Genomic DNA, 25,231 nt, shown 5'->3' on the forward strand with positions numbered 1-25,231 from the left:
CTGGGTCCTTTTCTATTTCTTATAAAGATACAGTACTCTCATTTGATTTAGGGGCACCCTAATCTAGTCAATATAATCTCATCTGATCTTTACCTTAATTACACCTGATAGATGTATTTCATCTGAAAGATGTATTTGGAATAGGGCCTTTTCCAGAGAAGATCACATTCTGAGATTCAGGTAAATAAGACTTTTGGAGAGGTGGATTCTATTCAACCTACTACAGGGCCTCAGAACCTCCCTCTAAATCTTTTCTGATCCCCACTTAGGAACACTTTTGCTGAGCTTTAGATTGCAATGAAGAGTAAAACCCTTCAGACAGAGCCAAGGATTAGTTCTGGGTGTGTCTCTGCAGGGAGATCAAGGGGAGCACGGAAGGGGTATCTCGGGGTGAGGCTAAGAAGGGTTAATTCAAGAAATGAAAGGAAGGCAAACTAAACAAGAGAATGAGTAATGTCTTTGGGGCAGAGAGGCTTGACGTGGGTAGACAGAGCACACATCCCAGTAGTGTGTGGCGTGAGAAGAGAGCACCATTCATATAAAAAATAGAGCTAACAATTAGACCCCACCAAGGTGTTTCAAGCATTAAATTATGTTACCTACAAAGAGCACAGCATAGTCTTGTGTCACAAAAGTTTTCTTTAAAAAGACAGAATAAATACGTATTAACATGCAGGTGTCCACTCTGTGCCAACATTGCTTTTCAACTGAGTGATTGTATGGCCAACACCAAAGCCTTATGGGAATATGGGATCCCAGAATTCCCACATCAGCTACTTGTATTTTAGCTGCTATGTTATAAATACAACGGGAGTATGCCACCCACCACATCACTTGAATTCTGAGTTATTATGGCCTGGTGTGCTGGTAAATTAAACTTATATGAAGGATATGTAACACACACTTTATAAAATACAGTTTATTGTGCCTTAATAAAATGTAAAATACCCTTTATTGTAAATGCCATAGAGTCAATTTATTCTCACAGAATGTCTGTGTTTATTTTGGTTTAATTCATATCCATAGCCAACCTGGGGTTACAATTAACAAAAGAATATAGTTCCAACATGAATGTTGGCCAATGTCCTTTTTTAAGTTAAGGAAATGTGATACAACAAAGACATATGTAGGAATATCCCTTGCTCATCAGTGACACTAGTGACTTTTTGCTAAATCAGATGACAGATTTTGAAGGGTGGAAACATATGTCCTCAGTTTTTATACTATTCCCAATGTAAGGGCTACAGTCATGACATACTGTTAATTTAATCTGTATCATTATGTTTTCTCTATTACTTTCTTACATCTAGCAAACAATAAAACCAAAACTTAAAGCTCTTATTTATATCATTTGCCAATTTCCATGATATAAACTCCCACCGTGGTCACTGAATGCAGAGCTGGGAAGAGAGGTGCTGCCTCCCAGTGATTTGTTGTGTTACTTCCAAGTAGAGACACAATAAGTGTCAATTACCTCCAGAGCATATATATCAGTAATGTCATAAAATAATGAGAAAGTAATGAGTTTTGAAGCTTTAGTCCCTGTTTTTAATGTAACTAAATTGTAGGTTTATATAATTTAATTTTGTATGTTTGCATAATTTAATAATGGCCATGTTTATCAAGTAGTTCACAAGATTTATGAAAATTTAACAACCGTCTCTCATAGGTTAGTATGTGTTGACTTGAGCACACCACTGGGTAGAGTTGTGGGGAGGGTACTTTGATCTTGATGGGACGGTGACAGTGGGGATAAAGAGCAGGTTCACATATATCACCAGCTTTTACTACCCTGATCCTCTTGGGGAAGCCCACTGGGTTGACCTGTTAACATGGACTCTAAAAACATGACCATGGTCCTCCAAATCTCCCTGTGATCACTGGAAATAGCATTTTCCAGAGTTCTATTCTTATAGCTTAACTCGTGAAAAAGCACGGGGTCTTCCTTCTGCCAATTGTAGCCCCTTCCCGTCAATGAAAAATTAACCACAAACTCTAAAATAAAGGCAACCCCTCACACACAGCACAGGGCTCTTTAAGTCTACCACACTGCACCCATCAGGGAAATCAGGTTTCTGTCAAGTGATCTCTGTGACTATGACACCAGGACCTCACAGCATGTTCAGGTGATATTTAAAATCACAAAGTAAGTCATAAGTAAGTCGTCCCTCAGATGATCAAAATTCAGTCATATAACTCTTTGAATTATCAAACGTGAAGGGCAGTCTGACAAAACACTTTTTTCTTTTAAGAAGAGTTACCAGGGAGGACTGCTCAGAGATGCTGTGACATCATTTTGTGGAGATAGCTGAGGAAAGGAGAGAAGCATATTTCTGGTCAAAGCTGGATTTGTCCCCCTTCCCAGCTCCCAGCGTCACAGTGCCTGACTTCTGTGGAAACATGCTTCTTGAGAACAACAAAGTGAGTTAAGCCCTGAAGTAAGATGAGCAATCCTCGAGGCACGGGTAGAAAAAGTCCCCAGAGACACAGGAAGCAGCCTGTGATGCATAAATCAGACAGCAGAGGCAGCACTGCCTGACACGCCACAGTTCTGCTGTGGTGGCAGTGGCGTCTGTGAGCCACTGCCGGCTCCTGGCCAGACTCCCTCCTTTCTCCTCACTGACTGATGGATCTCAAGGGGCTCCACTCTTTGACCCTCCTGCTGTTTCTCTCCCTGGCCTTTGAGCCGAGCTATGGACTAGGTGAGTGAACCTCTGTCTGAGGGTCCCAGTCCCTGTCAGCTGCCAGGAATCGGCGTAACCTCATGGATGAAGGTAAGGTGCAGATCTGGGGACTATAGCTCGGCCACTTCTTCCTTAGGAACTGGCTCTGAGTTTTGACTGCCTCTTTCAAAGAGGAAGGAATACTATGAGTTCCCAGGCTTTTGGGTTTCAAGGCTTAGCCCTGCTAATCCTGTGTTCCAAGGATATCAGGAAGAGGTCCTGTCACATTCCTGCCGGGCTTCTCAGGGTGAGAGGCTCTGACGGGAATCATGGTTTGAGCAGTTGGTTTTGCACGGCCATCCTTTGGACCCAGGCAGGAGGGACTGTGCCAGGGGACAGCCCTCGGGAGATATGTGCTACATCCCTGTCCTGGAGGACACACACAGACACACACACACACGCAAACAGGAACACAGTCCAAGAGAAAGCAAGAGCTATATCGGGAAGAAAGGGTAGAAGTGAAAACCCCAGCTCTTTGGCTGAGAACTGACAGTGGCCACAGTGTGGTCATACTGGTGGCTACTTTCTTGGAAGAGCTGGTTTCAAGACAGCAAGAGGGGAAGAACTTGGGATTCCTGGCATCCAGGGCTGGTTACAGAAGGTGGGAAATGCAAATCGGAAAGCCTCGGGGCCGGAGCTCAGAGCTGGGCTCTGTCTTTCTGGCTGTCCTCCTTCCAGGCAAGCTGCTCTTTTCTGCTTAGCAGTATCAGGGCTGTGAGAAGAGGTACGTGAGCAAGAGATGGACTCCAGGCTGGCATGTAAGTGGAAGGAGGATCCCCTTCTGCTTATTTGTCTGGACTATGGGAGGCAGCCTGGAGTAAAGGAGGTGGCGTTAGGAAAAGGGGGGAAGTCCTGAGGCCCAGGGTGTTTTGGGCTTGAGGTTTTCAAGACCGCAAATCCATTATGGACTTTTCTAGGAAAAGCCCCCAAATAGGCCAGGGATGTTGGGGGGCCGCACATCGGATGCGCCTCCTGCCAGGCTGCCAGAAAAGAGGCCCTTGCTGAACCCCGCCATTTCACTCGGAATCAACAGACTCGTAGCTCTTCCTTCCCAAGGTCTAGGGGAGGGAGGGCTGAGCTCAGAGCTCAGAAAGCCAAACTGACCCCTATAAGTGGTCGCAGGGAGAGCCAAGCCTTCCTTGTTGCCCCCAGTTTGACTCAGTTTGTTCTATATTTCTTGGTGATTGTAAGCAGTAATGAGCTGAACTGCGGGCCAGTCCTTTCCATCTCTGCTGGCTGGACTCCTGGCCAGCCTGGCCCATGGCATCTCGAGTGCTGCTGACCAGCTGTGGAGGTCGCTGGTTAGAGGCACAGCCCTGCCGCACAGGCGCATCTGCCCATTGGTGCCACTTCCTTCCTTGTGTGTCGTCTTCTCTGAAATATTTATAAAAAGTCTTCAGTGTTTTTATTTTTAAATACACATTCATGTGTGAAGCCCCAGTAAAACCCAGATGGAAATGCTTTGCAAATGGGACTGGTCAGTCATGACAGATTTTACCCAAACAAGAAACTTGATTCTTGTAAACCACCAGTACCTGCTCTGCGCAGCTCAACTTCCAATTCCCAGTCAATTGTGAAACTCAAAAAGTCCACATGCCCCTTCCCCAATTGAAATAAATTTTCCATTCCCCCATTAATATTTTTTAATAGACTTTATTTTTCAGAGCAGTTTTCATTTCACAGTAAAACTGAGCAGAATGTTTAGAGATTTCCCCCAGAGCTTCTACCCACCTCAGCCCATGCCCAGCCCACCGTATTAGCAATGTCCCCCACCAGCATGGTGCCTTGGTTGTAATTAACAGACCCTCCTCAGTGAGCTCTTTTATTCTTCTGTCCTGGTGGAGCTCTTTTGTTCCTCTGTCCACTTCACATACATAGGGGAGAGGTGAAGGACAAGTGTGTGGTCCTAGACTTGGCCCAACCTTGTGTGTTCACTGCCCCATTCTATACCAAGATGTCAATCTAGGTACTAGTTCTCAAAAACTTTAATACTGGAATATGATGCCATTATCCTCACTGTCCCCAGTGCCGGACTGGAAATCAGAATATCATGGCTGTTTGATTTTATCCATAGCTTGACTTTGGACAATCCCTTTCATCCACTATCTATTCAGGACACACAACATGGCGGGCACTGTGTAAGATGCAGGGCAGCAAAATGAACATCCAGGTCTGCCCAGCACCTGACACAGGGGCTGGTATTCTCCTGTGGATTTGGCCCTCACAAGATGAAAAATCATGTACACAACATACTTGCTTTGCATCAGGCACACTTATATTCAAAAGTGCTTTATGAATACCAGTCATTTAATTTGCACATCGACCCTATAAGATATGTATTGTTATTGTTACCATTACAACTTTATAAATGAGGAAAGAGAAGAACAGAGTGGCAATTTCTCTGTGCTCACATAGCCTGACTTCAGAGGTCTCAGTGAAAGAAACTGCATGAGCCTGTGTTTGAGGAGTGAGCAGGATGTAAGGGGGATGCTAAAATGTGTATCAGAACATATTACCTACGATTGAGGCCTAGGAGTTGAATTGCATTGAATTGAAATAACTTAAAGTTTAGAAATTTCAAAAGGTGAGAGATGTTGATAAAATCCTAGGATAATGTAGAGGACATGTAAGAAGTATTTGATCTGGAATTTGGAAAATGGATAGAAACTTTTTGCATCGTGCAAGTTTTCATTTATCTTTTTTGTTAATAAGTTTGTTTATTATCACGTGTACATCTATACAACTTCAACAATGAAAAGAATGTAAAGACTAATCTCCCTGCTGACCCCTTTGCTGAAGGCTATCACTGTTACCAGTTTCTTGTGTCTTTCCAAATGTGTAGGTCTTAGCGCTTGATAGATCAGTAGGGTGACTATAGTTAACAATACCCTATTGTGTATTTCAAAATAAGTAGAAGAGAATAATTCAAATGTTCCTAGCATAAAGAAAAAATATTTATTCAAGGTTATGGATAGCCCAATTATCCTGATCTGATCTTTATACAGTATTTAAATGTATCAAATTATCACATGTACCCCCAAAATATATACATCTGTTATATACCAATTTAAGAAAATGGCAGAGAAGAAATCAAAGACTTAAGGATAAAGAGAGTGGAAAAATGAAACTTCTCTGGATTTCCTGGCATCCTAATAAAGTGCATCAGCTTCCTGAAACTTTGTATGTATGCTGAGAATTCAATCAGTAATGATTTCTATAGGTAATTGCTTTGATTCAAAAGTATAATCAAACTTTTCTCTTTCTGAGAGGGCCAAATTGTTATAGCCTGAATGAAGTCACTAGGTTAAGCCCCCAAGGTGCCTGGATAAGCTTGTGCCATCTGCACACAACATGTAAGAAGGAATGAGCCCCAGAACTTGGAGACCAGTCGTAGGACTTATCACAGAAACTGAGACATGCAAGGGGCTATCTGGCCAAGATTTTATTCACCTACCAAAGTGATGGAGTAAGGGGGAATTGTTTAAGGAAGAGAGAGAGCTGTCTCCTAAAGAGAACTGTGCCTCTTTCCCCTTTCTAAGCAGGGAAAATATAAGTTTTTTTTTTTTTTTTTAATGGAACGTCTGGTTGCTCACAAAGGACAAGTGGAGTCATTTTATAAGAAATCTGACTTTGATCTAGAACATCCAAAACCTCTGGTAGGCATATTTGGGATAAAATTAATGAAAATAAATATGAAGAAACTAAAAATCTCCAAATATATAGGTCTGATAGGTTGAATTTTTTATGAGACTTTTAAAAGTCCATTCTAGATGGAGACACAAATGCAGACTCCCGTGTTTCAAGTGTTCAGGGGACGGCAAGTTGTCTGCTGTGCGTGAAACTGAGGGTGCACAGCTAAGACTTTCATCTCTTCATGTGGCAAGTGGGAAAAAGTGTCCCCATGATTTCCTGCCACAGTATACCTCTCAGGGATGCTATAAAGGTAAAGCAGACTACTTTCTAGTTTTGGAGAGGGGAGAACTTAGACTCTATGTTGTCATTTGTTCACTCCTTCATTCATTCACCCCATTTTATTCATTCACTTGGGCAGTAAGGATTTACTGATCTCCTACTATGTCCCAGGTGGTGTTAGGGATGTATCGGTGAATAAAGAGTTCCTATTCTTGGAAGCTTACAGTTGCACAAGGATGACAGGCATTGAACCAGAATTTAAAACATGATCAGCAATATGAAGGAGCGATCCCAAGTGCCTTAGCAGCACAGGGCAGGAGAGCCTAACTTAAGCCAGGAGTCAGGGAGGTCTTCCCTAAGGAGGAGATGTTGAAATGGAGACCAGAGAGGATGAGAGGAGCTAGCCAGCGAAATTATGGGTGGCTGTGCGCTTTCAGGGTAGGGGAGGGCATGTGCACGGAGCAAGGCAGAAAGATCCTGGCACATCAAGAGTGGGAACAGAGTTCAACTGACTAATACGGCTGTGGTTTAAAAAGCATCATCAGGCAAGTTATCTTTTCTTTCTGGGCCTGAACTTACCACAAGAACTATGAGGCCAATAACTTCTGTTTCTTCTCTACCTTAAAGAAATGCCATAGAAAGATGCTAAAAGCACATTTATAAAAGTGTCAGGGCTAAGCAAAAAAATAAAAAGGGATTTTCATTAGGTGGAATACCATCTTGTAAAAAGGTTGGCTGAAGCCTACTAATTTCAGGCCAGTATCCACGGGCCCATGTGAAACACTCTCTTTTCAAAGCAGAATCATCGGTGAAAGAAAGTGAGTTGGTGTTGGCAACTACAAATGTTTCCTCCCAGACTCTCAGTAAGCAGGGGCAGACTGAATCACAGCCCCATTGGAAAACACTCATCAGGCAGGGGCATGTTTCAGGACTGAGGACTCCACGTGAAGGGTTTTATGAGCCACTTTAAAGCCCCCACTTATGTTTCCACTTATGCTCAGGAGCCCTCCAGACGCAGCCACTCACACACGCAGGTGTTACATCATCATTCTTTATGTGGGCTAGAGGTGTGAGGGTCTCTTCCTAATGAAGTTTTGGTTCCAGATCCCATGATTGAATATTCATAAACCACTCTGCCTCTATGTATCACCCCTCCCCTTTGCTTTTCCTCTTTTCTCTCCTATTTTTTTTTAATTTTTAATTTTTTTGCTGCTCACTACCTTACTCCACATCCCCTATTTCCTCACTCCCCCTTATCAATTTCAAGTTCTAGAAGCAACCATGGCACAAAGGGTCGGCAGGGTCAGGTAGTGGAGAGAGGTTCAGGGGAGATGTTTGAGAGGGTGAAAGGTTATGATCTAAACACTGGGATCCTTTTCATTCTCTTTTCCTCAATATTAAAGTTGATCTACAAAAATCAATGGCATGATAGCAATTTTTAATCTTGTTTTGAATCTCAGATCCCTTTGAGAAATGTTATTTATGGATGTACTCCCGGGAAAATATGCATATGCTTGTGTACAACTTTTTGTACACATGTTCGGGGGGGGTTATAATTGCACGTGTGGCTCTAAATTTTCTCTCCCTTCTTTATATATAGAAGTTTGGGTTCAGAATTCAAGAGGTGGTTACTCTTTTGGGTACTGTGTCTACAATTCAGATATGTGGTCCCCAGAGGAGTCACATCATCTGGGCAGTCAAGCATTCATCAGTGTGGCTGGAAGGAAGCCCAACATGCTTCCCAGTGTGTCTGTGTAAAACAACAAATCCAATACCATTTCTCATCTAATCAAGTATGAGGGGAGAACACTTCATTTTAAGGGTTGATTTTTGAGTAATGTTTAAAATAAACATAGCCAGGCGCAGTGGCTCACACCTGTAATCCTAAGGCTCTGGGAGGCCGAGGCAGGTAGATTACCTGAGTTCATGAGTTGGGGAGACCAGCCTGAGCAAGAGCTACAGCCCATCTATAGTATTAACAGAAAAATTAGCCAGGCATTATGGAGATGTCTGTAGTCCCCACTACTCGGGAGGCTGAGGCAGGAGGATTGCTTGAGCCCAAGAATTTGAGGTTGCAGTGAGCTATGCTGACACCATGGCACTCTCTCCAGGGCTACAGAGTGAGACTCTGTCTCAAAAATAAATTAATTAATTAATTTAAAAAATAAAAGAACAAACACCTAATTGCCTTTCTCACTTTTCCTTAATAATTATTCTGAGTTTCAGCCACTCTAATCCTACTTTTTCTTTTTTCCTAATCACTGACTCTCTAACCTATGATTGGCTGGGTCCTTTACTGGACAGTGCTGGTATTTCCAAGTATTTAGGTATAAAGAATATTTCGGCCATTATGTCTAATTTTTAGCAGCTCATCTTAACCACAGATATATTGTGGAGGGGTCTCTCCTGGTAACCACATTACTTAAGCAGATGGTTTTACCACACTCCTCCATCTTTTTTATCGACTAGAACAATCTGTGCTCTCTCTGAGTCATGGGCTCCTTCTTTTATCAACGTTAGCTTATGGTTAAGTTCAGTTATGTACATGTTACGCAAATATGGATTTCAGCATTAATAAATAGGTCGGATACTTATTAAAAAATGTCCTTTCTGCCAAGCACTGTTGTAGATCCTAAGAGCAAAACTGTGAACAAAATGAAGTTCTTCCTCTTGAGAGATTTGCATTCTAGTGGGAGGGACAAAAATAAGACAAACAAATATATAATTAACATCAAGCACCAGTGAATACAATATGAAGGCAGAGGCTATTTTAGATAGATGGTCAAAGGAAGTCCCTTAGAGGAGATACTTTTTTGAAAAGAAACCTAAAATGGGTGAAAGAGCTACCCAGGTATGTAAGGGAAGAGATTTTCCACACAGAGGAACAATAAATACAGGAGCTCTGGGATAAGAATGCTCTTGGTGGGCTGATGGAGCAACGGGAGCTGGTGTGGCCAGAGTGTATCGAGTAAGTAGACAGGGCTGGAAGTGGAGGATCAGCTGTACAAAGGATAGGGTGCAGGGCCTTTGAAGCCACATCAGTCCAAGAATACGAATTTTATTCTACAGATGCTAAAAAGCCCTGGAGGCTTAAAAGCAGAACAGAGTCCTAGCACTCTGGGAGGCAAGGCAGGTGGATTGCTTGAGTTCACCAGTTCGAGACCAACGTGAGCAAAACCGAGACCATCTCTACTAAAAATAGAAAAACAGAGGCAAAAGGATCGCTTGTGCCAGAGTTGGAGGTTGCTGTGAGCTATGACACCACAGCACTTTACCCAAGGTGACAGCTTGAGACTCTGTCTCAAAAAAAAAGCAGAAGAGAGATAAAAGTGGGATTTTAAAAGACAGCTCTATCCATTGTATGGATGCAGGGAGATTAGTTGGAGGACAATCCCTGCCCTACGCCTGAGACAATGGCCACGGAAACAGAGAAGGTGCAAAGGGCTCAGATGCCAGACATATTTGGAAGTCAGAGCCAACAGGATTTGCTGTTAAACTAAATATGGAGTATGAGAAAAAGAAAGGAGTCAAGAATGATTGCAATGTTTTGACCTGAGAAATGGGGTGAATTATAACGTTTGCAGGTGTTTTGAAATCAAAGTTCATTTGCTAAGTTTCATGTGCCCTTTAGACCTTCGAGGACTGAACTGTATAGGCAGTCAGGAGTTCAGTGAAGGTTTGGGTGGGAGCTATAGCTCTGTAAGTATTCCAGAAATATGCCAAACTGTGTGACTGGATGAGAAACTGGATGAGTGATGATGCGGAAGAGAAGTCTGAGTACTGGGAGGCTCCAATAGTTAGAGATCTGGGAGAGCAGGCACCTCCCTCCAAGGGACACTGAGAAGGGGTAGCCACATGATATAGGAGAAAAACCAAGAGAGTATGGTGTTCCCAGGGCCAAATGAAGACAGTGTTTCAACAATGGAGTAACAAACTATGCTAAGTGCTCCCAAGAAAGCAAATAAGAAAAGGACTCTGCCATGGCTTAGTGGAATAGACAGTGACCTTGACAAAAGTGGTTCCAAGGAGTAATAGGGAAGAGCTCCTGTTTGGAGTGGGTACGAGGAAAACTGGGTCCAGAAAAGGGAACAGAAAGTATAAACAAACATGAAAGGAGTTTTCTATAAAGGAAAACAGAGAAATGGGGAGGTACCTGGATATGGACCTGGGATCAGGGCACAGATTTTTTAATATGAGAGAAATTACATAGTCACATGTTGTATATTGATCAGAATAACCCAGTTGAAAACTAATAATGCAAGCAGTGGAGGCAGTTACAGGAACCAAGCCTGGAAATAGGTGCATGTTCCATGAGGGAAGAGGCTGGCCTTAAATGAGAACATAGAACAGCCATCCAGGCAGGTGGCTCAGTTTGGTAGTGGTAATAAATGGAGCCTCTCTTTTTGTTTCTTCTCATTTTTTTTCCAGTGAAACACAAAGCAAAATCATCAGCTGAGAGAGGAAGGAAAGGAGTAGGTTGTGGGTTTGAGGACAGGGGAGGTGTTAAGTAATCAGCAGCAGGATCCCTTATAGTGGTTTGAAAGGTTTTTGGGTTTTTGTGTCTTTCTTTTTGCTTATTGTTGGCTCAGCTTTTTTGAAAATGAGAAATAAAATAATATCTCACCCTCAATATTATTAACTATCTCAGGGTGTTTTCGAGAGCCAGGCTGCCACAGTTTGAATGCTGGGTTTACCACTTCCCAGACTCCACATTCCTGAAACTTTTCCGTTTTCTGCATCACGTGAAGTGATGCTTCGTGGCCTCAGTCCCCTGGGAACACGAGCACAGAATTGTTTTCTGTTGATCTCCACCCTTTATGCTGGTGTTCAATGATGGCGCAAACTCTGGTAGAGAGATTGACAGACCAAGATGCTGTTCCTGACTCTCCCACTTAGTAGTTCTGTGACTTTAGGGAATGCGTTCAACTTCCCTGTGCTTTGCGGCCTTAGCTATAAATCTGAGTGGATAGAAACCTGGTGTTCTAGACTATACCTGTCTATTCAAAGTCATTTTAGGATTTCTGTTAAGATTTTCGAAAGTCTTAGAATATAGTAGGGACCCTCGTAGCCTGCTCACCCCAGAGATAGCCCACGAGGAAAAGGGAGAGCCTGCAGCGTGTCACTCCTGATCCACAGACGTGATATGGTCTAAGACCTCCCTAATAAGGGGCTCTCTTCTCCTCCCTCCCATAGTCACAGGCATGATGAACTGCCCCAAGACTCTCCACCAGTTGGGAAGGAAAGTGTTGCTGCCTCTGACACATGAAGGGATAAAGAAGAGCACGAACAGAAGCATCCACATCGTTGTCACAGTAGCAACGTCACCAGAAAACAGCGTCAAGAAGAAAATAGTGTCTCTTGATCCATCTGAAGGAGGCCGTCCGCGTTATCTAAAGGACCGCTACAAGTTTCATCTGGAGAATTTGAGCCTGGACATCCTGGAAAGCAGGAAGGAAGATGAGGGATGGTACTTTATGACCCTGGAGAAAAATGATTCAGTTCAGCACTTTTGCCGGCAGCTGAAACTTTATGGTAATAACGGTGGCCTCTCCCGTCTACGGTGCAGAGCCGAGATGTTCCCTTGTCCAAGAATTTAGGCCTCTCTTAAAAGCAAATGTTTTCAGAATTGGAAGGAACTTGAAGATCATCTAGTTCAGGGGTGTTTAAACTGTGCTTCATGGAAAAGGTTTCAGAGGTTTACAATGTTTCCTCCACATTGCACACTGGTGGTAGCTGGTGGGTAGTTGTTCTTACTTACATTTCCCAAAAGAAAGGAGCCCAGCTGCCTGTGGGCTGGAGGGCCTGTAGCCCCAAGAGTCTTGGTCTGCAAATAAGATTTTATCTGAAAACAGAATTTTTTTTCTGATTTTAAAAAGTTTGAATGTCACTGATCAAACCTACCCTTTCCCATAGATAAAGATACCGAAATTCAGAAAGAAGTGGTTTGCACATGTCACTACCCATTTGTGTAGGTGGTTCACTGCACTGGGGCTTCTGGGTAAAGAGAGCTGACATTCTGCCCACATGCCACTCACCAAGCCCTGTGACCCGGCGGAGGACCACATTTACCTGGTGGGAAAAGAACTCTTTTTCTCATTTAAACAAAGGCTGTGGTTATAAAGTCCCTTAGTTGCACAACTAGGACCCAGGTCCATCTGAACCAAAGGCTAGAGCTTTTTTGGGCCTTTTTAACGGTCAGTCCCTCTCAAATGTACCCAGGGTATATGTCTCTTAGGCCCGAATTCTCAGGAATCCCAATAGCCACACAGGGCTTTCCTTTTTCTTCAGAATGACTTCCTTATACACATATCTGAGGATGGGACAGGAATTCTTACCTGCCCAGCCTTGCTTGGAAGTCTTCAGTTATCTAGAGGGAACACAGCAATACCCAAGCAGATCCTCTCCACCCCAGCACCCTCTTTCCTTCAAACAGTACATGCAGAATTCCCCATAGGCTCCTGGGATTCTGATCCCTCCAGCAGGCTGCATGTGAAGCAGTTGTTAAAACAGTGTGGGTGCCACACATTCAACACTGTTCACTGTTCCTATAAGTTCACTGCCCCTGTCACATCCCATGATCCAATTCTTACTCTGGGAATGTGGCCTCTGCAACCCTAGCATTCTTCTCAACTCAAGGAAAGGGGCTGGATTTTGGAGTCAGACAGACCTAGGTTCAAATCTCAATTTAGCCACTTAGAAGCTTTGTGACATTATACAAGATCTTCCACTTCTCTGGAACTCCATTTCCTCATCTATAAAATAGGAATCATGGAAACTAGAATTATAATTGTTGAAAGGATTAAAAAAGGTGATGAGGGTGAAACACCATCGCTTGCCTGTTCTATAGCAATTGCTAAATTAACAAGACTCCTTTTATCTCGCCTGTTTCAAGGCATCAGAGTGGGATAGATTGATGGGGCCTGTGCCTATAATGGAGGACCGAGCCCTATCTCAGACACACAAAAGCACTTGCTACACACACCCCCACACAATATAGATGAAATCACTTCATCGTTCTTTTAGGTCTAGGAGGTAATAATTTAAGCTGATTTAAGTCCACAGGGGTCAACTGACAGCAAACTCGACTAAAGTGAGTGAGGGCAAGTGAAGCTTCAGCAGTATCAGTAGGAGACTAAAACAAAAATTCATCTTCTCTATTTTATCCTAAGATGTTCTTAGAAAGGATTTAGTGGGAAGTGAGGGATGGAGTGGGAAGTGAAGGATGGCCCAATAGGTCACCACTAGAAGTAAATCCCATTGAAGACCCCTGGGAAGGGATGCCATTAGTCTGTGCTGGGTTCTAACAAAAAGGTCAAGTGAGAATTCCCAGAGGTTCACTTCAATGATGGCTCCCTTCCTCCCCCTCCTGACAGAGCAGGTCTCCACTCCAGAAATTAAAGTATTAAACAAGACCCAGGAGAATGGGACATGCACCTTGATGCTGGCCTGCATGGTGGAGAAGGGGGACAATGTGGTTTACAGCTGGAGTGAGAAAGCAGACAGCCAGCCTTTGAGCTCAGTCAACAGCTCCCACCTGCTGTCTGTCACCCTCGGCCCCCAGCAAGCTGACGACACCTACATCTGCACTGTGAGCAACCCCATCAGCAACCACTCCAAGGCCATCACCCCCTGGCCCAGATGCCACACAGAACCTTCGGGTGAGTACACTGGTGTGGTTAGGGTGCCACCCTAACAAGTATGGGCTCAGCTTCCACCTGAGCCAACTGCTCTGCTTCCCTAGCCATGGCGAGTTTGCGTTCAGTGAGTGAAAGTCATTGTGTGCGTTCCGTGAGTGCACCCTCGCATTGACCAGGCGGCACTGTCATATACAGTTCACAGTTGAGGAGAGCAATGGGAAATGACAAGCTAGACCAAGAAGCCAGCTGTCCCAGGCATTGCCCTTCCTCTCTGCCTCCTGCCTTGGCCCCAACCTACAAGGTTGGCTGGGTGAGTGCAAGTGACACGTCTGGACTCTCAAGTTTACATTCCACTAAGGGGGGGACGATTCTATACCATCAGTAAGTATTTATTGATAACCTACTCTGTAGGAAATTGGGAGTAAATACGACACGTGATCTCCATTCTCTAACAATCAATGCTTTATAAAGGCAAGATAGGAAACATTTGCTCAATCATGAAACATGGGACATAATGAAGGCCCTAATTTTATGGAAGGGACTGTGAATCCCACAGCAGGTCAGAGGGCCAGGGGAGCCAGAGAGAGGTGGAACTAAGACCTGGACTCAGGAGCTGAGGAATAATGATAAATTGAGTACCACATTATTATTGGCAAAGCACTTCCAACCGTCATTATCACCACCCTGATGCAGATGGGGACACTGAAATTCACAGCATTTCAGTACCTCCTCACGTTTAAATGGAGTTAGCACCTAAACATAGTCTTCTGAGTGCACTTTCTCTAGAAAGAAGAGCACCTTTATTCTGTTACCAAAGAGAAGAGGGGACTGATTAAGTACACCCATCTAACCACATGATACAGGATACAACACTGGCCCTTTCACCAGTGGAGGAGAGTCATTCTGAGGAGACTCCTTCCCACAGTAGCCGTGGTATTCTTGTGGAGGGCTTTCCCACCTCACCACAGGTAAGGCATCAGGGGAATCCAGCCAAGTTACGCCCTTCCACATAGCACCTCCTGTCACAGAATGTCCCCTGGAGTCTTCCAGATGGACTTCTGTGAAAATCTCACCTGGCCCTCAGGCTGCACCTGGGAGTTCCTCAGTGGGTCCGAACCCACTATGTGTCGCCTCTCTAAGCCGTTTCATAGCAGGAGTCACCCACTGGTCCTCTTACTAGATGTGTGAGGTTGCTTGCCCACGTTGCTTCCAAACCACATTCGGAGGCTATCCTCCCAGCTCAGACCTCTCTCCCCACCCACAGTCACTCAGAAGGTGCTGCAGAACCAGGAAAGCAGTGTTTCATTGCACTGTGGGTGCTTTACAGAATGTGGCCCCAAAAGTCCTGTTCCAACACTGCCACAAATAAGTCATTCAACCCTCTGAGACTTACTTAGACCCTTCATCTATAAATAATAACAGGAAAGTCTTAATTGTTTACCCTGTGCCATTTAAGTGGCATCTCATTTAAACCTCACAGCAACCAGATAATATTGATGGTGTTAGTATCCTTACTTTATAGATGAGGAAACAAAGCTATAGAAAGATTAAGTAAGGTTGCACCCAGAGCAAGTGATAGAGCTGGGCTGTCTGGTCCTTGGGAGCCTCCTAAGTATTAGTGGAAGAAATAATGTACTTAAAGTATCTTATAAACCATAACGAAAATGTGCTTTAATTATGTGAACCCTATAACTACTACTATTTTTGTTTGTTTTTAGAGATAGAGTCTCACTTTGTTGCCCTTGGTAGAATGCTGTGGCGTCACATCTCACAGCAACCTCGAGGTCTTGGGCTTAGCCGATTCTCTTGCCTCAGCTTCCTGAGTAGCTGGGACTACATGCACTCACCACAACACCCGGCTATTTTTTTGTTGCAGTTTGGCCGGGGCTGTGTTCGAACCCACCCGCTAGGTATATGGGGCTGGAGCCCTACCCACTGAGCCACAGGTGCTGCCCCAACTACTACTATTCCTACTACTATTTTTTACATAAATAAGGAAGCAGTGGCCCATACCTTAGCACAGTACTCTCTGGTTAAAGCCGCCCTAGTAGAGTAAAGACAAGGCACCAAATGTTTTACCCTGGCCTATCCCCAAAAGGGATAGACTCTCTTCATGCTCAATATGGTTTAACAAAAATTTCATTAGTACAAACCAAAGTCTCGGTAGGCCAGAAATCTTATGCTAAGGTCACTTAGCTCAGGACATTCTAGGGAACATTTGAAGATGGTTTTCCCCATCTAAGCCATAATGAATATCAAGTATACACCAGTAAGAACCAGGTTTACTGAGTTTGAAGCAGGTTTTTGTGAGGTGTGGAGGGAAAAGAAGCCGCAGAAACAAGGTGCCAAGGGAAGCACCCTGTGGGGGTCTTGGCTGAGTCATAAAGTGAACCTCCCAACAGGAGGTGGCCTGTCCCTCTTTTGGGTCTCTGTTTTATCATCTGTAAAATGAAAAAGAAGAACAAGTGATGTCCCTCCCAGAGTTGATAGTCTAGCCTCAGTTTGTGTGTATAGCAAGAACTGCCAAGGTGTATTAGTTTGCTAAGGCTATAAAGTGCCACAAACTGTTGTGGCTTAAACAATAGAAAAATATTGTCTCAGAGTTCTGGAAGCCAGAAGTCTCAAATCAAGTGACTGTAGGCCTGGTGTTTTTCTGAGGGCTGTGAGGGAAGGGTCTGTTGTAGGCCTGTCTTCCTGGCTTATAGATGGCTGTCTTCTCCTCACTTCTCTTCATATCATCTTCCCTCCAGGCATATTTCTGTGTCCAAATTTCCTCTTCCCATAAGAACATCAGTCATGGCTCGGCACCTGTAGCTCCGTGGTTACGGCACCAGCCACATACCCTGAGGCTGGTGGGTTTGAACCCAACCCGGGCCTGCTAAACAACAATGACAACTGCAACCAAAAAATAGCCGGGTGTTGTGATGGGTGCCTGTAGTCCCAGCTACTTGGGAGGCTGAGGCAAGAGAATCACTTAAGCCCAGGAGTTTGAGGTTGCTGTGAGCTGTGACACCATGGCACTCTACCGAGGGCAACATAGCAAGACTCTTGTGTCAAAAAAAAGAACACCAGTCATACAGGATTAGGACCTGCCTGTGCTAGGGCTGCCATTACCTAGTACCACAGCCCAGGGGGCTTAAAGAACAGGAGTTTGATTTGCATTTCTCTGATGAAATTTGGTAGATGTGGAATGTAGATGTCTTGGCACAATAACTGGGAGAATGCCAGGAAGGCTGTGTTGACCAGTGGGATGAAAATGTGTCAAACGGTCTATGAAACTAATGTATGATGCCCCATGATCATATCAATGTACACAGCTATGATTTAATAAAAATAAATTAATTAATTAAAAAAAAAAAGAACAGGAGTTTGGTTCCTCACAGTCCCAGAAGTTCCAGGTTTGAGATTTGATGTCAGCAGGTCTAGTTTCTTCTGCAGCCTCTCTCCTCAGCTTGGTCGTGTCCACCTTCCCTCTGTGTCCTCACTTGGTCATCCGTGGTGTGCTCGAATCCCTGGCGCCTCTTTGTGGGTCCAAGTTTCCTCTTCTTACAAGGACACCAGTCAGATTAGATTAGGGCCCACCCTACTGACCTCATTTTAACTTAAACATCTCTTTAAAGATCTCATCTTCAAATGCAGTAACATCTGACGTAATGGGGTTAGAGCTTCAACATAGGAATTTTGTGGTGACACGATTCAACCCATAACACCACCAGGAGGACTTCCTTTTAATTTGATTATCTATTTTAAGAACTTAGCCCCAAATAAGATCACATTCTAAGGACATCGACATATAAATTGGGGGGAACACAATTCGACCTGTAACACAAGTAGAGATTCTCCCCACACACACCTCCCACCATCTGCAGGGATGGGGGAACCACTGTGCCAGATGGTGCACCTGGTTTGTAGCACGCCCTTCTCAGTATATCAGGTCTCCTAAATACCAAAAACAGAGTTTCTGTTAGTACATTAATTTCATTTTGCAAATGAATACTAGTAATTCTTAAAATACTGCACTACTTTGACAAAACATTTGCCGAAACCCTACTATATCCCAACACTGTGCTAGGTGCTGCATAGACAAAGATAAAAAGGACATGATCCTTGTCCTTAAGAAGGTAGTTGTATAAGTGAATAATTATCCTACATTACATAGCACGACAGGTGTAAAACAGAAGTAAGTGCAAGGCAACAAAGAGAAGGGAATGAACACCATCTCAGGGATCAGAGAGAGCATCACAGCAGATGTGAAAGAAGCTGTGATTTAAAAATAAATGGAAATTATCCAAGCTGATGACAGACATTCCAGGCAAAGGGAAAAGCAGATATAGCTGAGTCTTGTTCTATATTTTCTTATAGGTGATGGGAACCAATAAAGAGTTTTAGATGGAGGAGGGGCATCATCAGTTTTGCCTTTAAAAGAGAAAATTCAGTGGGGTAGAGACAGACGGGGGCAGGGTAGAAGCAGAAGAAAAAGAACCTAGTTATGGAGGGACATTCTTGCTGTAATCTGTCCAGAGATGATGAAGCCTGAGCCAAAGCAGGAACTGTTAACAAGGACATTCTTCTTAGGGTAGGCAAAGGGAAATCCCAGCCTTGGAGTGAAATGGTGGAGTCTGAGGGTTTAGTAGAGATTAATTCACCATCTATTATCAGCACTGTGATTTTAAGTGGTTAATTCTGCGATGAGACCAAATGCCATGTGATGTCAACACTCTCTTGAAAGGACTCACTTAACTGAAACAAACTATGCAAAAATATACTGAATTTGTTCCTTGAAATCATTTTCTTTAAGTGACATATTCCAGGCTCTTAGTCTCATATTCATCCTTATTTCAATTGCCATTTCAGTGTTTTACAGTAAGAAACAAAATGTCTATTATAATGAAGCATCTTCATTGCAAAGTCCAAGTCCTAGGGTGCTACAAAATACTCCAGCTAGGTCACGTGAGGCATGTTGATGTGGGTCAAACCTGGACAGTGTGTGACTTGCGGCCTTCTTTGATGACTGTATTCTGAAATAGCTATGTCTATGCTAGAATGATTAATACCTAACCTTAAATAATTTAACTAAAAGGGAATGCCCCTGGATGTTCATCTTGAAAAGAAGATCTTTTTCAAAAGATTAGCAAAAAGCTGGCTCAGCACGTCTGAGTTAGCTCAGTGGAAGAAAAGGCTGACACCTGCAGAGAGCTCCAGTGACTCTCCCTTTCTAACAAGACTACTCCCTCAAACAGGGAGCTCCCATTATTACAGTGTCACCTGGGTGTTCTTCCCAATCCAGTGAACCCGTGGTCTTCCTCTCTGTGGTCTGTGGTCTTCCCAATCCAGTGAACCTGTCAACAGTGGTGGAAGCACGAAAGCTGGGCACATCTCATGGGTCAAAGTCTTGTCACATGTCCACACCTGCTACAAGGGTAGCTGAGAGATGTAGTCTTCAGCTGGGAAGGGCTGAGGGATTTTTCTGGCAACTGTGAGCTCTGAAACATTTTTTACTTGGATGGTCCCAGACCTTACATTAGTATATGGTTCCTAAGCATCCTCTCCCAACCCCCAATTCTGAGTGGAAACTGCCACCAACAAGAAGGTGTCTCTTAAAGATGGTTGTCTTCTTCAAGGAGATGAGCACTATGCAGGCAGCCTCACTGACAGAACCACATGAAAGGCAGGAAAGAGATCCGGCATTCTCAGACCGTTACGTTAACATTTCAGCATCTCCTGAGTGAGCTACATTTGTTTCTCAGATTCTTTTTTTGTTTTCTTCTTTACTTACACCCCCCCCACCCCCACCCAGAAAAATAGTAAGATTTGAGGACTGGAAGAGAGAGAGAGGATTTTGTGTTTCTGTGGCAACAGCTTTCCAGAGAGGAGGGGAAAAAAAAGGCCCTCTGGCTTTTTCCTTGGAGGCGTGCCCCATGCCCACATGCCGAGTTGTCACATTAAAACCGCAGTCAGTGGAGGGGAGAACCACAGGGTGGAGATTCTGCAAAGCGCTCGTCCTAAATAGCACGGGAGTTCTCAACCAGCCTGCTCAGCTGCCTCACCCTCTGGTTCCAGAATGTTCAGGTAGCATTTCTTTGTGAATGAAAAAAAAAGGGGGCTTATGGACCCCAAGATACCCTTTGTCTGATTTCTGAGCATGACTATCCCAAAAGGCCTTACTACATGACTGAGAAAAAAAGATGGAGAGCTGGAGTTTCTGCCACAGGAAATGGTGGTTTGAAAGGGGAGCACAGGTGATATATTGAGGGCACAGAAACAGACACTTGTCTTCTCCTTCCATTCTAAAGCAAAAGCCAAGTAGGTCATTGCTGCTGCCCCTGACTCCTGCCTTGAGCCATTCAGAAGGTGGCCTTTCATTCCTTTGAGACCTTCTTATATGTATCACTCTGTTAATTTTTCACAAAAGGGTACATACCAGACTGCTCCCAGATCCATTCTATGGACTCTAATTGAATCTGATTTAGGTGCATATTGAATGTCCTCCTGCTCTGTGTTATATCAGCTGGAGAAGGGGTTACAAAAAAAATAATAATAATAAGGTACAGGGCCTACCTTCATAGAATTTACAATCTAGGTGGGATTCTGTGCCTACTAGGGAAGAAAATATGAAAGAAACTATTTCTAGAATTGCTCTCTGGAAGAAAACAGTATTTATTTAGGATAGTACCTGAATAAATGCTGACATCAGAGGGTGAGAGCTCCAGAGAATCTAGGTGTGAGTTGGGGAAAGATGTTGTTTATGCAGGTATAGGAAGAGAAAGAGAGGGTGTGAGCCTGTCAGGTGGGGAAAGCGGCCTGGTTCATCATGGAATCTGCTCCCTGTAACCCTTCGATCTTAAGTAGAGTATTTAAACTCACAAAATTCTTGGTGTAGCTATTTTTTTTGTCTTTGATGTCTTATTTTCATTTGTTTGCGGAAACGCACAGAGGAACTGAACCTTGCACCCAGGACAACACAGAGCAGAGCAAATGGAACTCAGGCTCAAAAACATAGAGCACCAGGAGGAAATTGTCCCCAGATACTACAGAAATCATGGGGACCCTTACCCCAGCTAGCTTTAGCAATAGCATTTGGTCCATATCTATCTAAATTCCTAAGGGCATAGAGTCCCTGACGTTTGGTTTTCATATAAATACCATAACTAGAGAATAGCAACAAATGGATGAGCACTAATGTAAAAACACTTGGGCCTGCCACATAGGTGGGAAACTAATCAGAAAGAACAGCATGGGGCTGAAGCATCTCTGGACATCAGTGAAGAGATTCCTTTGTACTTGAGATCAAACCCATCTTATTGTCCTTTCAATCAACCAACCAGAATTTGCCGAGGCCCCTATTATGTGCCAAGTGGTAAGAGAGCTGTAGAAGAGGCTGGTCACCCCCAAGATCTCCATCCCTCCAATCCCCCCATGCTCCCCAACACCCCTCAGCCCCCAGAGCCACCGAGGAGGGACATACCCCCAGTAGGTCACCTGATTTGCCAGATTTTAATGCCCCATTTGCATTAAAAGGAGCGTGGTGGGCTCAGAGGGCATACCAGGGACAATGCGATTGGTTGATCTTCAATACCTAATTTGCATTGATGTGGACCAATTAATTCCTCAGTACCTACCCCCTTTTGTGTGTGCACCAAAAGCCCTAGAATAGCGACGGTTAATCAGCCAGCTGGGTGCTGATGCCATTTTGAGCTCCTCACAGAGAAACCTGAGTAAAGTCATCACTTGAACCCATCTCCGCACAGTCCCACTTTTCACTATAACCTAGTATTTATTTGGGGTATTGAGGCTAGTATAAGTAGCTGACATTTATTCACCAATGAGGATTCCAGGCGTTGCTCTGTGCACTCACCCTACGTTACTGCCTTGGTTCTTCGAACCACTCTATGGACTTCCTGCTGTGCTCATTTTACAGATGAGGAACCTGAAGCCACAGAATGTATGAGTAGCCTATCTAAGGTCACAGCCAGAATCAATTGATAGACTCAGAATTTGAATCCATCTATCTACCTCCAAATGCCATCACTCAAAATGACCTCCATGGCAGAGATAATGTTGCCAAAACTCAGGTTCTAAGACACAGTGCTGAATCAGTCCAAATGAGACAGAAGAATAAGAACTGAGGTCAGGAAAGGTGACATAGAGGAAGTAAGATTGTCCTGGCATCAAGGCCTGGATGGCATGGTGGACTGCTGAAGGTGCTGCCAGAAGGAGAGTGTGGAGCAGAGCCTGGTGCAGGACTGGGCGTGTGTTTGGTGGAGGCTGGGGAAGGATGGGTTAGCTGCTCAAAGGGCTTTAGACTCAAGTCCTCCAGGCATCACAGCCTGCCACATTGCCTTCCTCGTCTCAATGAGCTTTGCCACCAACTTTTTCTGTGACTCCAGATACCCCTGTCTGAGTCTCAGTTTTCTCAACATAAAATTAATAGATAGGGTACAATAAGCCCTATACTATAGTTTCTTTAAGGTTAAAAAAAGTCTGTGGTTCATATTGTATCTGAAGACTAGGAAAAAAATTAAAAGTTATGAAATATCTTTCAACACTATGGTCAAATTATCTCTCATATCTAATTGGGCTGAGTAGATTGTTTTCTTCCCCCTAAGGCTCTGGAAAAGGTAGAAAGGGCCTGGCATTATTGTGTCCTTGGAGCCTGGGTGATGTGCGCCAGTCATTGTTAATTCCTGCAGGCCAGGGGGCAGCAGAGCATCGGGCACAGGGGGGAGAAGAAAGGCGGACGTGGCGCTACTGATGCACTTTTGTAATCTGTTGTTTTCCAGTTGTAGAGGCGTTACCTTGTTTGTTGGTTTAAAGTTTTTAAAGCTCCAATAAAATTTGGGAGAAATATTGTCTAATAAAAGTATATAAATGGCTGGGTGTTTGTTCTCAAATGAACAACAACTTCTGTTGTTTTAGAAGTTCCCAAAATACCTACAGTAGAAGAAAGAGGAAATAGTCTCAAAATAGAAAGTGCTGCTATAATAATTTGCTACATCAATTTCATAGACTGATGAAGCACAAAGATTAGGCTTCTGGCTCCAGCTTAGGAGGTTTCTCCAGAGGTCCCTGGTGTGGCAGCCTCTCACATACTCTGAGCCCTTCAGAGTGGTCAGAGTGGAATGGTCACATGGTTCCTCCAGCCTCAGCAGTGATTCCGAATTTTATGCTTTATACACATTCAGGAGTCTTTTCAGAAGAGAATCTAGAATCAAAGCATTCACAGAGTCAGTTCAGTAAGACCTTAAGGTGAAGTGTGAAAGGCCTACAGAGAAAAAAACAGAATCTTTCAAATTCAGAAGGCAACTTCTGGTTAGTTATGTTGGAGGCCCTCTTGGATCTTGGTGGAATGCCTTTTATGAATTCATTGGGACTTCAGTTGGTATCATTAGGCAACTCTGTGAACATCTAAATTGTGTCTGTGATCACTCTGTTCTTTTGTAAGCCACTATTCTTTCCTTTCAATTTCTTCCCAATAAATCCATCTCAGGTTCAACAACAAGCAGACTTATTCCACAATCATCCTTATTAGTTTCCCTTACATATTAACTTTAGAATGCTTACTTCTATTACCTTAGTTAGAATCTCAGTTCTTTTTTTTTTGAGACAGTCTCACTATGTTGCCCTTGGTGGAGTGCAGTGGCATCACACAGCTCACAGTAACCTCCAATTCCTGGGCTTAGGTAATTCTCTTGCCTTAGCCTCCCAAGTAGCTGGGACTACAGGTGCCTGCCATAACACCCAGCTATTTTTTGTTGTCATTGTTACAGTGGTCATTGTTTAGCTGGCCTGGGCCAGGCTCGAACCCGCCAGCCTCAGCGCATGTGGCTGGCACCATAACCACTGTGCTGTGGGTGCCAAGCCAGAATCTCAGTTCTTTAGGTTAGTTCACTATTCATTACCCTGGCATAACTTTTCCCTGGCCCTTAAGTTTCTCTGGCTCCCCAAGAAATCTGTCTTTAGTATTCAGCCACATTTCTACCCCTAGACCAAGCTCTAGTTCTTGAGAGTCTTCATGCCTGCTTCCTTATCCATAAAATTGTAATAATGAGTATATGTACCTTGGAGGCTTGTTGTGAAGATTAAATACATTAGCACACATGATGCACTGAAAAAATGTTTGAGCCACTGTAAGTGCTCAATAATTGTCTATTATTATCTTACTGAGCTAAGTGTCTTATTTACTGAGGCAGTAGGTTTCATTCACTGTTTTCCCAAGGGCTGCTCCTGGTTCTGAAGGATTTGGTAGAGAAGGAAAACGAGAGAAGGCAATAGAAGTTGTCTCTCTGATTTTGAGCCCAGGTGATTGGTACTCCCGGGCTACTTTTAAGTATGAGAATGATTCAGACAAAAACTAAATGCTTTTCTTTTGGTTCAGGTCTGGTGGGTTCAGCACAGTTACTTGACTGGAAGGACAATAATAGCACTATTAGGTCTAACTTTAAAAAAAAGAAAAGTACCTCTTTCTTCCTGTCAGTTTCTCATGAGAATAGCGTGGTTGTCTAGGGATAGCTCGAGGAGCCATCATGTTCTGTTCACCCAGAATAGATACAGGACACATTAGAAATTCTAAAATAGAGAAACTGGGCAGAGAGATTGACTTAGGAGAGATGAAGATAAGTTTAAGTAATTGAGGTAAAAATAAAGCATTTGGACAGAAAAATCTTTATGGAAATTAAGCAAACAGATATGGAAATCATCAGTGGTCTAAAGCTGATCTCTGAAACCGTGAAAGTAAATCTCCCTCAGGAAAGAATGTAGAAATAGAACTTAAGGCTCAGTTGTCCTACTTCAGTGTGGGACGTTTTTAAACTTGCAATACTTTTGAGATTGTCCTTTGACCTTGTTTTTTCAGGACCAGTACCATGGGGACTGTATGCTGGGCTGTGCTTTGGGGTTGTCATTGGTGCCGTCATAATTCTCGAAGTGGTACTACTACTGTTGAGAAGAGGAGGTAGGTGT

At 43.7% G+C, this 25,231-nt stretch overlaps 1 protein-coding gene across 3 annotated transcripts in view; it reads left to right on the plus strand.

Annotated features, from left to right (window-relative positions):
• The first annotated feature begins 2,569 nt into the window (after positions 1-2,569).
• Positions 2,570-25,231, plus strand: part of SLAMF1 (signaling lymphocytic activation molecule family member 1) — a 39,137-nt gene continuing 16,475 nt past the window's right edge. For 2 of the 3 annotated variants that reach the window (XR_008383298.1, XM_053608104.1), the window contains exons 1-4: positions 2,570-2,702; positions 11,829-12,167; positions 14,009-14,293; positions 25,125-25,223. Coding sequence is in view for 2 of the 3 variants with exons in the window: in XM_053608104.1 (XP_053464079.1) it covers positions 2,627-2,702; positions 11,829-12,167; positions 14,009-14,293; positions 25,125-25,223 (799 nt within the window). In the remaining variant the exon portion in view is untranslated. Of the gene's footprint in view, positions 2,775-11,828; positions 12,168-14,008; positions 14,294-25,124; positions 25,224-25,231 lie in introns of all 3 variants that reach the window. The other variant, XM_053608105.1, reaches the window with a different exon arrangement.

Source organism: Nycticebus coucang, chromosome 10 (assembly GCF_027406575.1).
Source record: "Nycticebus coucang isolate mNycCou1 chromosome 10, mNycCou1.pri, whole genome shotgun sequence".
In the NCBI taxonomy this organism is placed as follows: Eukaryota; Metazoa; Chordata; class Mammalia; order Primates; family Lorisidae; genus Nycticebus; species Nycticebus coucang.